A 15,977-nucleotide genomic window follows, 5' to 3' on the forward strand; every position below is an offset into this window, starting at 1 on the left:
ATCCAGAGATTAATACATTAATACTTTATTATTATATAACGATGTATACAAATTTAATACTATTTGTAAATGGACATATAAAGGCAAGCAGTGAAATAGTTGACGGATCGATACACCTGAAGATGGCAGCATACTGCCGAAACATCTATTGTAGAAATGGTAAATGGGATTGTATGCACTTGAAGACTGTTAATACACACACATTATGAGATTAATACAGCCTAAACCCCCACTCTATTTTGTTAAGATCCATTTTAATAATATCCACGCCGATTTTCCAAGGGTTCTCATCCCTACAACACATACTGCATGTCTCACCCAGCTCATACTACTTGATTTGATACACTCTTTAATTTCCTTGTAAATGTAATCCTGAATTACTGAAAGTACAGTTTAAATTTTCACTAACAGAAACAAAATAATTCAGTTACAATTCACACTATAGTCCATTCGCGGAGACGAGACAGCATAACAAAGCAAGCCCCGCGTCGCCACAGCTGACAGCAAGGAGTGGACAAAGCACACAGTTACTTCAGTGTACTCACTGCATTCGGACGCACGTTAACCTGCATTCAGACTGAAGAGTGAACTTTGAACGCCCCTGCAATTGTACATGCATCACGTGATCGCTGCAAGATTTCATTCAAACAGCGAAAGAGATACCGCGTGCATTTGTTTACAAGGACTCTCTCGTCTCCGCGAATGGACTGTAGGTACACTATATAAGTTCAAAAACGCCTTGAAAACTTACCTACTTGATCATTGTTTTTATAAAGTGGATGAGTTTCTCTCGTGTGAGACAAACACTATTCAAATATAATCACACAATTCATTAATAATCGGTTTTGGAAATCCCTAATGCGCAATTTTCCTTTCTTTTTTCCAGCAACCAAGATAACACAGTCAGAGATATACCTGAATGGGCTATTCTGGAGAGATTTCAGATGCCAAGAAGCTGCACCAAGAAGGGAGAACAGATGTAATGAGATGTTACAGTGTAGAGTCTACAGTGAAACGTTATACCGGTGGTATCACCAAATTGACCAATATTATCTCTAAGGCCGCGCCACAGCTTAAGCAGTTAGTCACTGGCTTCCCACCGCTGAGGTCTAGTTGTGAGACGTTGAGGATCCCACATCATCAAGACAATTGGCTCAAAGATGGCAGTAAGGTTGTCAGGCTTTTGTGCCGGCCACGCTTTACCCCACAGGAAAATTATTTAATTAATTCCTGGTTCTGATTTCTGTTAGAGGCTGAATCGACCCCATGGCCATAGTGCAGCCAGAGGGATTAGGTCTACTGAAATAGTTCCAATGACCTCATCTGGACTTGAACCCGCGACCTTCCGGCTTACAGCATAGTGCCTCAACCAAATACTTCAATGCAAATTTCAAATTTAACTTTAATTCAACTATAAGACATCATCTGTACTAACAATCAAGTTTTTTTAATTTCACTTGTGAATTTAAGAGTTCAAGCTATTTTACATGTATCCAATGACAGTTATGTCTAAACAAATCTCTTCACATCTAATTCTTTAAGTCATCCACAATCATTTCATCCTGTCACTCCATTTTCTTTTTAATGTTTCTTAAAAATTTCATACCCATCACTAGACTTTAATTTTTATCTTTCAGACCGCTCATCTTTCATGAGCATTTTCGGCAAACTTGGAACCAATTTTTGTCACACACATAGCTATTAGAACACATGGCAGGCTGAACTGATTTCATCCTTTCGGGTCATTGTATTTGGAAAATATTCTGCAGCCAGGTTGTCAAGGGATTTTAAATGCCTGCAGAGCCACTATGCGAGCTGTTTGCCTCAAAAAGTTGGTGCAATAAGGACATAAAGTGGGGGTGGGGGAGCAAAATGTGTACTTATCAGCACAATTCAAGAAGACAAATTCTCTGCCCTGTATGAAATCAAGTGTGGACAGAGGTAGTAATATTTCACCGGCTCAAATTGTCTGCCGTTCTCTAGTATAAAATATACACTGCTGTCCAAAAAGTATCTGATTTTATTTTTTGTGGCTGTAAGTAATTGCCAAAGGGGTGGGGAAACTGAGGGTAGTGGTAGAAGGGACTTTCACGCGCATGCATGATTTTTTCTGACTCGCAACACTGCCGGATGCGTCTGTGGCTGCCAGATAGCGAAGTGGTGTAACAAGTGTTCATCGCATTCTCATTTTGCTCAAGATGACAGAGTGCTTGGAGCAGCAATACTGCATTAAGTTTTGTCAGAAACTTGGGGATACCCAAGCGGAAACAATCCGCAAAATTCAGCAGGCTTTTGGCAATGATGCAAATGGGGATCACTCAAATTAAAGTGGTTCAACTGCTTTAAAGATGGCCGTATGTTGGCGGACGGTGACCAGTGTTGTTTTCCTGACCCAAGGTCGGATACTTTTTGGACAGAGTAGTATATATATTCCTTTCCTCATAAAACTCTCTCTTCTATGTAAACAAGCAACAAAAACTAGATTAACTATGGGACCTACACTAAAACTTTTTAAGGTTCTTCAGAGCGTGATATCTTTCGAAACATGCCCCAGGACACAGGTCCAGTTGACTTATACAGGTCTTACATAGAAGTATGTTTCTTTTCTGGCTCCTTGACTTTCCAATTGCTGTTTCCTTTTTTATAGTGGTAGAGGAAGTGAGGCACTGTATTCAGTCTCTCTTCTCTCTCAGCTGACCCCAGATGTGACCCCTTTCTGGGTTGCACACATCACCTACTAGATTTTCAACAAGAGCTCCTCGATACTTGATATGACATTTGTTTCACTCTCATGTGGCTTATGGCTGCTGTACAAAAGTATCAATTTACACTGCATACTTCCAGGCACCAGAAAAAGAGTTTCCTCCACAACTTCAGAGATTTTGGAATTAAAGCATATGTTTCTCCATAATGATCAGTGTAATCTACCCAACCCATATGCTTTATATAGTTGAGGACACGCATTGGCTTTTGAATTTCTTTCTGCTGCCCCTGTGTCTGAATGGTCACTATTTTTTCCATTGATGTAGCATGATATGTAGACATCATGAGAACCACCCTCTTGTCTTTCTAGCCCATAACAGGACATTCCCTCCTCTGTAGGCAAACGTGTCCCCACCCTTCATTTTCCTCATGGCCCCCTTCCTCACTGGTTTTCGACTGCCAACTCTACCAGCAATAATAGTGCCTGTTGTGTGGCATTTTCAACTGTCCAGTAATTCGGCCAACTGAACACTGCTACAATATCTGTCAGTGATAAGGTGGTAGACTTCAATACCAGACACACTGAGTTCTAATCTGTCCATCAAGGAAAGAACCATTCTTGAAGTGAAAGGTTTTTCTGAGTATGGCAAGTTACACACATCACCTGTAAGTTTTCGGTAATGCAGAATTATATTGCGAACATAAGCAATGTCACTGTCAGCTAATGTAAATAATCTGATGTTCCACTTCATAGATTTTTTTGAATTGAAAGTTCTGAAAATTATTTTGCCCTTGAACCCAACTGCTAATTCATTTACTGCAATGTTTTTACCTGGCATAAAATATTTCTGAAACTGTTTCTCTATATTCTATCACCCCATCTACTTTCCTTGCTTTTTTGATGGCCCCGTTGTTTTCTTCGGTGGTATCATTTAAAATATCTACAAATAGACATTACATCACCAAAAAATGGTAGACGAATAGTCCTACAGTTCTACAGTTCTAGTTCACTGCTGCGTTTCAATACAACGTTCAAGGTGTTACAGAGTTCACTATTGTTATTGTTATTCTTCAATTCTTCAAACTCAAGTTCATCTGTGTATACTGTGAAACTATAATAAATATTATAGAACAGTTCAACAGGTGACTGTCTCTTCATATAATGACATCCCACAGTCTTTTATGTCAGGCAATGGCTTTAGGCCCATATTTATAATTAGACCTAAAAAACCATCATTTCAGGAATTGACACATCAGACCAGCTACTCCAAATAGACCTTGGGATAAGCTGAAGTTCTGAAATTTTGTCTCGCATACCTGTTTGTCTCTATAACAATGTTATTCAAAAGCTCATCATTGAAAAATAAACTAAAATAATACATGGGCTCTGCATCTGGTAGGTAAACTGTGGCCCTGCATTTTTAATAAATGTGTATGCCTTGGGTTTCTTGTCACTCATTGTCATATCTTCCCACCCATCAACACGCAGAACACTTGTTTCACTCTCGCTGTCAATTTTCAACATTTCATTGCTAGATTCTTCACTCACAGTTTCTCCTACATTTTCCAAATCCATCTGATCATCAGTCTATACTGAGTTCTTCATTTAACAAAGCAATAACTGAATCTTCATTCTCAACACATACAGCATTATATTTCGGTTTTTTCATAACAGAAAACACGCTTGTGCTTGAATACGAAGCCATGTTGCTAACACTGATACACAGTAATATATAAATGGCATTCATTCCTCAAGTAGTTCAAATTATGACTTCCAGATGACAGAAGAATGCAAATTAAACATTCATGATTCCAGTGGTAGTGTACAGTGGCAAGTAGCGATGTATGACAAGACATATCATTGGAGGATCATGAAAGAAACTTTGCAATCATACATTGACATTCACCCGTGGAAGCACTGTCTCAATGTCAATTATATATTGACATAAGACGGAAAAGGGTTAAAGAGAGATATGTGCAGCTACAGTATTAGTACAACCTTCATTACTGGCATCCAATACAGTATGCGCCAAAATATGCAGTACTGAAACTGGCGCACGTGCGTTTGTTGACGGGGCATAGCTCAAGCTGCACGTGTTCCCAATAGTGAAAAGGAAGTTGTGTTGTGCAGCTGTTGTTCGAAATGGGTCTCTTGACGGAGGAAAAAGTATTCATAATTGAGTATTATTTCTGCTCATACAGAAGTTGTTGCCAGACAACTCACTTCCTTGGTTTTGAGCGGCTAGACGTTATCGTCCAGAAACCGCTACATAGTACACGTGTGACGATATGGTATGCCATCTCAGAACACGGTATATTAGGCCCCTATTTCATTGAGGATGAGGAAGGCAATGCTCTTACCATCACCCAAAAACACTACAGGGACATGATGACTGGACTATTTCTTCAGGATTTGAGAAGGTTCTGTTGTGCAAGGGACCTTCACATGAATAGACAGTGGTATCAACAGGACATCTCTTCATTTCTGTACTGCATATTTTGGCGCATACTGTAGTTCACATCATACTGGCATATCTCGAATTATGCGCAACTATAATACTTGCAGCATCTTATGACCAAGACTGTCTTACCTGATGTGGAAGTAAAGCCAGAAGGAGGACTCGGAGGTTGATATGCTGTCGATGATGTAACTGGATAGCTGCTACTGGATGTGCCATAAGATACAGCTGCTGCTGCTACCGCTGCAGAGCTGCTAGTACCAATTCCTACAGCAGACTTTAAATTTTCAGTTGCTTGTGTTAGCTGACTCAAGTAGTCTGACGGGACTGCAGTCAAAGGTGCGACCACAACAGGAACTGGGCTCTGAAACCAAGGCTATTTGATTTTAATCTACTACACAAGTAAAGCTGATACAACATACCTACTATCATCAATACGTACCTACTGCAACACAGCAACAAATTAGTACATGAAATGCATTTTAATGAAATACACTCAGTCAGTAAAAGCCTTCCATGCAGTGACAAAAACACAAACTATAGCTCAGGCAAGGAAGTCTGTACTTCTTGTATAGGCAAACCCTAACTTATGAACATCTTCTCTTTGAAAAGTGTTTCTAAGTTGAATGTTAAGTTGAATTTATTCTTTTTATAAGATACATTGTCAAATTTGTTGACGTTAACTTGTTAAAATTCATACGAGCAAGTTCCTGTGTTCGTTGAATGAACTGGGAGTCACAATTTATTATTCTCCATGCAATGTTCATAAACATGAATTGTTCATTTCTTGAAGATTCACACAAAGGCAGGTCTGCCTGTACCTGAGAGGTTTTCTTCGGTCATGCTTTATTTTTTAAATTCCACTGAACGACTCTGCCATGAAATAAATATGCAGTATAGTAGGTACCAATACACATTTAAAACACGTGGGCTTAAACACAGCAATTATAATATATATATAGTGAAACCTCCATTTTAGGTTTCTTTGGGGATCACTAGATATGGACATTAAATTGAGAAAGATCTTAAATGAAGGTAATTTAACACTCAGAATACTGATTTGCGATCAATGAAGTTAAATGTTAAATGGCAGAATAACTCAAACCAAGGAACATTAACTAGGTAATCCACAACACATAAAATACCCAAGTCACAATGATCCAGCATTCATCTTCTAGCAAAGTCCTGTTATAAAACTGACAAATACTTGTATAATGTCAATTTTACCACTTAAAAAGAAAGGATATTGCTTCTATGTATGAAAAGTACTACAATACCAGATGTTGAATATATTTGTCATTCATATTTGTTGACACTGGTGGGAAAGCCAGACGGAAAGAGACCACTGTGAAGACCAAGGCATAGGTGGATGGGCAAAATATTAGAATGGATCTTAGAGAGAAAGGATGGGACGGCATGGATTGGACTGATCTGGCTCAGGATTTGGACCAGTGGAGGGCTCTTGTGAACACAGTAATGACCCTTTGGGTTCCACAAATTGCTGGGAAATTCTTGAGTAGCTGTAGAATTGGCAGCTCCTCAAGAAGGGCTCAGCTCCATGAGTAAGTAATGTTTGTTGACAGAGAATACCTCTGACTATTAATGTATGATAACTTTTGAAAGTTACCAGCTGCAAGACTGAGGAGGAGACAGAAGTGAACTCTACACTGGATCACAGGCACATACATGTAAGTTAAAGGGATGGAAGGAGGTGGAAGCTGGGCAGCTGTAGTGTAGGTGATGTTGAAATTTTGGGTTGTACTAAAAATCTGCAGATCACTCATCTGTATGTTTAAACTATGAAGAACAACAATGATTCCATGAGTAACTGAAACCATTTTACTACCACTATTAAAAATGCTATAACGGATTTTCTTAACTATACCATATTTCCCCGTCATTTTATCCATGCCACCTATTAACCCCCTCCCCCCAATTCAATATACAATTCCTCGCATCATATTCTACATGTAACAACAAATGAATCTTCTACACAGATTAAAACTGCAGTCAGGTTTCCTGCTAGCTGAAAGATGTAACTCAAAATTATAGGAAGTCTTGTTTCAAGCAAACATCATGTTTTGAATAACTAAATTTTAATGATTTGCTTTGCTGGCATAAAATATTGCTGCACACTTGCTCAAAATAAGAACTGTGGACCCAATGAAACAGCTGTTGTTAGCAAACAGCTCTGAAACAACATTCATTTCTAGGACACGGCTGTGGAACAAACAATGGAACGTCCATTGCTAGGCAGCAGATTCTTAATAACAACTCAACAGCAACAAAGGAATGGTGTTTTCTGTGTGGTCTGTGCCAAGATATTATAACCAGGGTGGTATGAAGCAACAAGTTCAGTGCTCAGCTGAAAGTCTGGCAGTGAAGAGAAGACTACAAGGTTGGTGTGAAACGGCTGTCAGCCTGGGAGCTATTCAGCTGAAAGTCATGCTGTGAAGAGAAGACTTTATGTGTGCTGTAGTTAGTGATATCTGGAGTGTGTAATTCAGTGATACTCTTATAGTTGCCAGGAAACATCTAGTGAAAACAGAGAAGACTTTATGTGTGTTGTAGTTACTGTGATATTTGGAGTATGTAATTCCATGAAACTGTTATATGTAGAGCAGGCAAAAAGTTCCCGGAATTCCCCTGCAGACCGAGAACGAGCGATAAGATACAATGTTGTGGTGGAATCAGCATGTCTGCTCGCAGGCGCAACAGGTGTGGACGGGTTTCAGTGTGCAGTGTCGTTACTGTTCTGTTTGAATTAGACATGAGTGTTGGTCATTCGGCACAATGTCGCAGTTCGAACAGCGTGCAACCATCAAGTTCATGTGCAAATTGGGAAAATCTGTTTCAGAGACGCTATCAGCCCTGCAGCAAGTTTACGCTGATACTGCACTAAAGAAATCCACAGTTTATGACTGCTTTTCCCGGTTTAAGAATGGGCAGGAGACGTTAGAGGATGACCAGCGCAGCAGCAGACCTTCAACATCCAGAACCAAAGAAAAATGGAAAAGTGCGACAACTGATTCGCTATGATTGAAGAATGAGCAAGAAGTTGGTACTCTTACCGGCCATTTCTACATGCAAGTTTTTCAGAGGTTGCACAACTGCAGTTTGGAGGAAATGGCACAACAAGTGGCAGGGACAGTGGTTTCTGCATCACAATAATTCACTGAGCCACACATCGCTTGTTGTGCAGCAATTCCTCGCCGAGAAAAACATTCCTGTCATCACTCAACCACCGTACTCTCCGGATCTCACTCCGAGTGACTTTTGGCTGTTCCCTACTCTGAAAATGGGCCTCATGGGGCCACATTTCGCAACCATGGAGGACATCAAATCGAATTTGACGGCTGACCTCTGGAAGATTCCAAAAGAGGCCTTCCACCACGGCTTCCAACAATGGCAGGATCGATGTAGCAAGTGTGTGAGCGCGCAAGGGTCCTACTTTGAAGGTGATTATGTAAGCATTGCCATATGTCCTGCCATTAGAATGTTATGCCACCATTCCGGGAACTTTTTGACTGACCCTCGTAGTTACTTTAGTTATGATCCATATGTGGTCAATAAATCCAAAACCCCGTCGATATCAACTCAGACACCTGATAACTGGAGTCAGAAGTGGTTGGACTGGACTCTGCACTGGACCTTGACTGTTAAACCGCCACACTATGGAAGTAGAACAAATGATGACAAGCCTGCTGGCTTAAATCAGAACCAACAGAGAAAAAAATGTATGCCAAACTAGACACATGAAAACCAACCAAGAAATGCTGACCAAAAATTGACGCCAACCAAGTAGAAATGCTGGCCAGGATGGAAGCCAAGAAGATGTAAATATAAAGGAAATGAAAGGAGAAATAAGAACCAACCGAGTGGACACCACTCTATAAGGAATGAAAGAACTGACATCATGACTGGAAGCCAAGAACAGGACTGAAATAAAAACCTATAATGAGAAGTTTGAAACCATTCAAAGTACTCTTATCTCCTGGACAGATATCCACCAAGGAAGAACAGAGGCCATTCAAGAAAAAATAATAGCTGAGATAGATGCCCATTAGGAAAGAATGGGTGCCAGTATGAATACCTAGCGAAAAGAGCTGAAGGCCTGCCAAAAAGAGATGGAAGCCTGCCTAGGAAAGGCAAAGGCCAACCGAAAGAAGATGAAGGCCAGCCTGGAAGAAATGAAGACTGTGGGGGATGTCATCGAAGAAAGGATGAACAAAATGGACACCACGGATTTGGAGGCCAATTGAGAAAAGTCAGAGGCCATAGCAGAGAATCAAGGATCCCCTACAGAAGAGGCCACAGTGAAAGCTTTTGGAGCACTAAGGAAGTGGTATGGGGACTAGCATCTAGCTGTAGAGTAACACTGAGAGCTCAGGAAATGGACCCAGGGCAATGCTGGGTCCCAGAAGTTGGCGACTGCTCACAGAGGGACAATCTATCACACCTTCCCTGCACAAAGAACACAGTCGTCAGGGACACACAGGGACAATGTTGCAACCGGAATCCCTAAAAGATGAACGTTTGGGAAGAGATGTCAAGCACAACCTGAACGCATCAATGTAATAAGGGAATGAGGCATCCAGGAAGCAGGAGAACACTCAACAAGACTTTCAGGCAGATCATAGAGCTAGAGACTGCAAAACAAAGAGTTGGAACTTCCATCAGACTGCAGAAAATGAGTGACTGGACATTGTGGAGGGGTCAGCCCCCTAAGAAATTAAAGAAGAAACTGCACTGAGTATCCAGGAGCACTGAACATTCTATGAGCTCCTGCCTGCACTGACTGGAGGAAGATGACTGTGATAAACCTGGAGCCACTGGCACCTTAGGAGAGAATTGTTCAGGACAAACAGCCTTAAGAAGAGAGCAGCAGGAGCAATTGCAGGGTATTCAACATGAGAAATAAGCCACAGGGAGGAAGGTGAGACCAATAGGCTACTCAGGGCAAGTGGCCTTAAGGAGGGAGCAATGTGGCACATTTGTTAAAAGCAAGAGCTGTAGAGCCAGAGAAATTGTATTGCTAGCGAACAGTTCTGAAACAATATCCATTTCTAGGCAGTGAGTGAGAAACAAACAACAGACTGACCATTGCCAGCCAGCAGATTCTTAATAAGCAACGACTAAACAGCAACAGAGGATCAGCGTTTTCAGTGTGGTCCACACTGAGATGTTATATAATTGGAATGGTCTGTAGCAACGAGTTCAGTGCTCAGTTAAAAGTCAGGCTGTGGAAAAAAAAAAAAAAAAAGACTAGGAGGTTGGTGTGAAACAGCTGCCAGCCTGGGAGCTAGTCTGTTGAAAGTCAGGCTGTGAAGCGAAAACTGTGTGTGTGGTGTAGTTAGTGATACCTGGAGTGTGTAATGCTAAGATTGTTACAGTTACTTTTATTTTTGATCTGTAAGTGGTCAATAAAATCAATATCCATTCCAAAACCCCATTCTGAGTCACTCGTACACGTGACAATATTTCTTCCATAGGTTTCATGTCAATGCTCTCGAGTCTTGAAAGTAGAAACTGGGTATGCACTCCCACCTAATTTGATCCTGTTTCAAACCAAAGTGCATATATTTCTTTACCCTGTGTCATAATCTATGCTTCAGTCATTTATATATATTGTAATTAAGGAAAATGTTAAACAACACAACAGTTACGGTTGATGAATTAATGACATCCAATATTTCTATCTATGAATTATGAAGGTTTTATTTTGTTAAGATGATTATGAGTATCCTCCAAAAGAACTCAATTCCTATTCTGAATAGATATTTCTGTTATCCTAAATTTCATACTAAAAAAATAAAGACATTATATTCATAAGGTAGGTAGCCAGAAAATGTAAATCTTTAATGTGAAACTATTATTCACTTGATTAACAAACAAAACATTCTTGTGGATAGTTACTATAGGATTCTGACGATGGTGTATAATACACTGATATGTTGGGATTTTGGACTTCATCAATCGTCAATCATCAATCACTGGACAGTGATGGAGGCTAGCTCTTTCTAAGGGACCCAACTGAATAGGTTTTTCCTTCACCTGAGGACGGAAACAGATCCAGTTTCCGAAACGTCGTGTTTTTATTTGTTATCTTAAAAACCAGGACGATGGATGAAGTCCAAAATCCCAACATATCAGTGTATTCTTGTGGATTATCACATGAAATTATTTACTGCTTAAATTAACGGTATAACTCACTTGTGACAGCTGACTGGGAGGCTGGTGGAGATCGAGACTTTGTGACATCTGACTTGAGCTTGATGCCACACTACTTGACAAGTTCTGAACTGTCAGTGAAGATGAGAGATCGGGGTTAGTAGACTCAACAACCAATGATTCCGAGTTTGTTATTGACTCCAGTGCTCCACCACTGGGAGTAAACACTTTACTGTCTGCCAGAGATCCAGTGTACTCTTCATTATCCCAGTCTTCTGGTGATGGGAAGTCATCACCCCACTTCTCTATATCCAAGCAGAATAAAACATAACATTACAAAATGCTTTCAAGCACAAATGTCCTGGTATATATAATAATGCATGAGAAAAGTTTCTCCCAAACTCATTCACCTGCAGATCCCTTTTGGGCTTAGATAACTACAGAACGCCAAACCAAAACTGAAAGATACAATGAGATGACCTGCAGGCTACGTTTCTTCTTTGCCACGTTCACAATCTCCCACCATCAATAATACAAACATGATGGCCATGTAAACTTATGAGACAGAAGTGACATTAGCACCATTAAACAATTAAAATAACATGTGGATAAGCTACTTGATTTCATACTTACAAAAAAATGCATGCTTGTAACAAAAGGTCTACAAGGTAAATACAAAGCTATCCCTATAACAGGCCGTGGAGGTCCACTGGGTTGTGAGATGTCGAGGATCTCACATTTTCTAGACAACTGGCTCACAGACAGCAGTGAGGTTGTCAGCCATATGCCCCAGTCACCCTTTACCCTCAGGAAGATTCCTGGTACCCCAGGGCTATAGTGCGGCCAGAAGAATGAGGTTGATTGAAAAATCGAACAACCTCATCAGGAACTGAAAACACAACTTTCAGGCTTGCAGAACAGTGCCTCAACCAACTACATTACTGCCTGCCCCAATGAAAGGTCTGTAACTCCTACAATTTTTATTTAATAAAGTTCAAATTTCATAAAGAAGTATGCATATCTGCAGGATATGAAAATGTCATTTGTGTTAGCCTCATACTTCAGTTGTGTGCATTAATGTTCAATATACTGAAAACAGAGAACAACATCCTCCTTATCATAAACACTTCAAATGTAACATAAACTCAATCCAATGTCAATGGCTTCCAAGGCTGCAATGAAGATCTTGGTTTACACCACCCCTCAGCAATTGTATGAGCATTTTACATTATGGTCTGTCTCAATTACTACATCTCCACAAATTCTCAATGAAACATTTCCCCAAAATGTTATTTATTCTTTGCTGCATTCTGTGACCACAATCCACTTGTGAAAATACAACTAAGGACAGCGCAACATTGCTGCAATGGAAACTGATAAAATTCATACAAATTTTCATTATATTTGGCACTAGTAATATCTGAAAATTGTTGACACACATAATCTTCAAGAGTGACTTCTAATTATGTACATTACTATACAGCAATGGGCTTTAAAACATAACAGAGGTGTGGCAATATTTATTCTTTTTGGTGTGTTTGCAACAAGTCATGAAAATGCAGTTATCAGCTTTATCATGTTCGTTTATCCATCTGCATGTAACAACTCGAGAACCACTAAACATATTTTCATGAAATTTATGCTTGGTACTTTCAACAGAATCTCTTGAAACATGGGTATTCCTTAATTTATGCAATAGTGATAGTACAAAAAATTGCTCCAGAGGGTGAAATCACATAAATAAAAACAATTTTCCTTTCTCCCTTTGCATTCCTCTTCCACCTACATGCGTGCACACACATACACAAAATAATAACCAACTTTCCCTTCTGCCCGCCTCTCTCAATTGGCCAGCAAGCAGTTCACATTAAAACAGGTATTATCAACTGAACTCAGTCTAAATTAGCTGATCACAGTAAAATGAAACAGGTCTAAATTAAATGACAACATAAAAATGAAATAAGATTTTCCAAACTCACATATAATGAGTAGTATCTATATCCCAGTTTTGGTTACAACTGGATAACAGTAGAGGACACTTTATGTGATGACCACAATGCATTTATCTTTACATCTCATTCAACTAAATAAGAATGAAAATCATTTTGAATGAAAGTTACAACAATGAAACTCACATGTTATATCCAACGAACATTACCTATAATCCTTATGTTTATTTAGATAATTAAACAAAATTGATTTTATCCCATTTACAGATAATAATAACAGAGTGAACCAGGACTGTTATGCTTTGAATAAACTTCCTAAGTTATAGGCGGTTAACATGTACACATGAAAGTAAAAAATAATTTAACACTAAACATCTTTGGTATTATCTGTACTGCTGAAGATTTTCTCATGTTTACATAAGCTCCTGTACTCACAAACGTCAAACAGTTTTTTTACTGTAAATTAGCATGGGTATGCATTCTGTCAAAAAAAAAATGGTATATAATCAATATTATATAATTATTCTTATTTAATGACATGTTTCGCCCTAAATGGCCATCCTCATATTGGTATTAGATTAATTTTCTACCTAACTGTTTATTCATTCTGTTGGCAAATTTTTAAATTAAATTCTTAAAACTGATACGTATATGGTTTTGTGAGAAATTTTAAAACTTTATCAGTGGTTAAAATTGAAAAGATATGCTTTGCTCACTTATAGTTTCATGTTTGCTGCAGTGTGGGTTACTTTTAGAGGTCATATAGCTCACATATTTTTATTGTACACATGCGGCTGGTGAGGCCGTTATTCTTGGTAGCCTATAGTATTGTTGTGGACAGTTGCTTATATTTGAGATACAGAATCTGTGAACTGTTGTTGGATGTTGATGTAACCATGTATTATTAATACAATACATAATATTATGCTTCAATACAGTATTTCATTGGATGAAACAGTCCAATGTCCCTCATGTATATAGGAAGATACTACAACAGTAATGTACAAAAACTAACATACACTAACACTGCCAACCTTCACCTGATGTTAAGACTTGGTACAGAATTGAATTAACTTACCCATTTTGAGGGATTCACCAGTGTTCTCATCTGCACCTGGATTGTTCCAAGTATCTATGGATCTCGGAAACCCCCCCTTATCTCTGTTTTGGAAAGTTCGGGGACCAAGCCTGCCACCTCCTCGTCCACCCCTGCCTGACCTTCCTGGTCCATTCATCATCCTCCCACCACCTCGTCTGTACCCTTCACGACCTTCTTCCAAGTTCTTCTCATTTTCCTTGTTTTCTCGACCACGCCCTACAACAGACAAATTACAGAACAAACTTAACGGCATATATCCAGACATCAATACAACATGTCTCCATTTACAATAACTACTTTCTTTTGCATTTAAGGGCCACACAGATAATACATGTTATTTTTCAGAAAAAACAAACAAACAATTTTGTCTGTACAAGTGGCAATCGTTCCAGCCTTCTTTGTGTACCACACTCTGGCAGGGCTTCCCAGACGTCATATGTGATTGGTTCAGGGTATATTTAAGGAAGCTTTACCAAGTGGTTGGGTTACACAGAATGGGGGGTGGGGTGGAAATCTGTCCCTGTGCTTCATTAAGCACTACACCATGAAGACATGTGGGGAAGTGGAGGTATAGTTCCTTCGTTCCTGACCTCAGAAGTACACGGAGGTGAGTGGTCAGCTTCACACCCTGGCCGTTTCACCCCCAGGGAAGGAGCCCCTGGTACCCACTGGATGGGAGGCTGGGTAGGCCCCATAGCCAGTATGGATGCTATGGAGAAGCAAAAATATAACATTGAATGGCAAGACTATTACAATACCCCATCTACTAATATAAAGTAGGATGCATCATCATCAACATCAACACAGACTGTCACTTCACCATTAGAAGGAACTACATTCTATTATCAACACTCTTTTGGTATTCACACCCTGGTGGCAAGTTCAAACAATCACACAAATTTTCTTCCAAATGGTTGCCACAAGGTATGATATAGGTTCACTGAGTATTTTGACCAATAAAAAAAAAGTGTAAGTGGCCTCTGGATTACAATTTAAACTCAGGACCTTCCAAATAAAAACAGAAGATGTTATAACTACACAAAACTCTACTTTTCAGTTTCCTACAGTTGGTAATAACAATATGGTAGATTCATAAACTTGTGAAGGAGGAGCTTTCACTTCAAAAAGAGTATCCATGATAATAAAAGTTATTCTTTAAATTGTTACATTCCATTCCTTTTGAAGCTTGACCTTCGCAGAGAAACACAAGAGCCAATCACAATAAGGGGTTGAATACAGCCCTCAGCCAAGGCTCTCAGTTGCTGCCTGGCAGATGAAATTGTCCTGAGCAGTTCAGTTTAGTTTGGTTCAGTGGATTGTAGTGTAGTGCAATGTTGTCGCATTTTATCTTTTACTCACAGAATATGAGTGGTCTAAAAAACAGGCCTGTGGCATCACTGTCCTACCTAGGCCAAAGGAAGCTCAGGGGAAGAAGAAATTGTGATAAGGAGAAGATACTTCATGCTGAAGTGGATATCACATGAGGTATATTCTTCAATGGTTAAAACCTGGAGGGGGTAAGCTGCTCATAGATTCCAGGATGCAAACTTTCTCCTAGAGAAAGGAAGAACAGACAGGATAGGTTACTGGGACTTT

At 39.5% G+C, this 15,977-nt stretch overlaps 1 protein-coding gene across 8 annotated transcripts in view; it reads right to left on the minus strand.

The window, feature by feature from the left end:
* LOC111869718 (protein lingerer) overlaps positions 1-15,977 on the minus strand; it is a 54,327-nt gene that overhangs the window by 29,692 nt on the left and 8,658 nt on the right. For 7 of the 8 annotated variants that reach the window (XR_002843709.2, XM_023861438.2, XM_023861442.2 and 4 more), the window contains exons 5-7: positions 14,361-14,597; positions 11,376-11,638; positions 5,295-5,538 (exon numbers count right to left, since the gene is read on the minus strand). Coding sequence is in view for 7 of the 8 variants with exons in the window: in XM_023861438.2 (XP_023717206.1) it covers positions 5,295-5,538; positions 11,376-11,638; positions 14,361-14,597 (744 nt within the window). In the remaining variant the exon portion in view is untranslated. The remainder of the gene's footprint in view (positions 1-5,294; positions 5,539-11,375; positions 11,639-14,360; positions 14,598-15,977) is intronic. The other variant, XM_023861444.2, reaches the window with a different exon arrangement.

Source organism: Cryptotermes secundus, unplaced genomic scaffold, assembly GCF_002891405.2.
Source record: "Cryptotermes secundus unplaced genomic scaffold, Csec_1.0 scaffold2210, whole genome shotgun sequence".
In the NCBI taxonomy this organism is placed as follows: Eukaryota; Metazoa; Arthropoda; class Insecta; order Blattodea; family Kalotermitidae; genus Cryptotermes; species Cryptotermes secundus.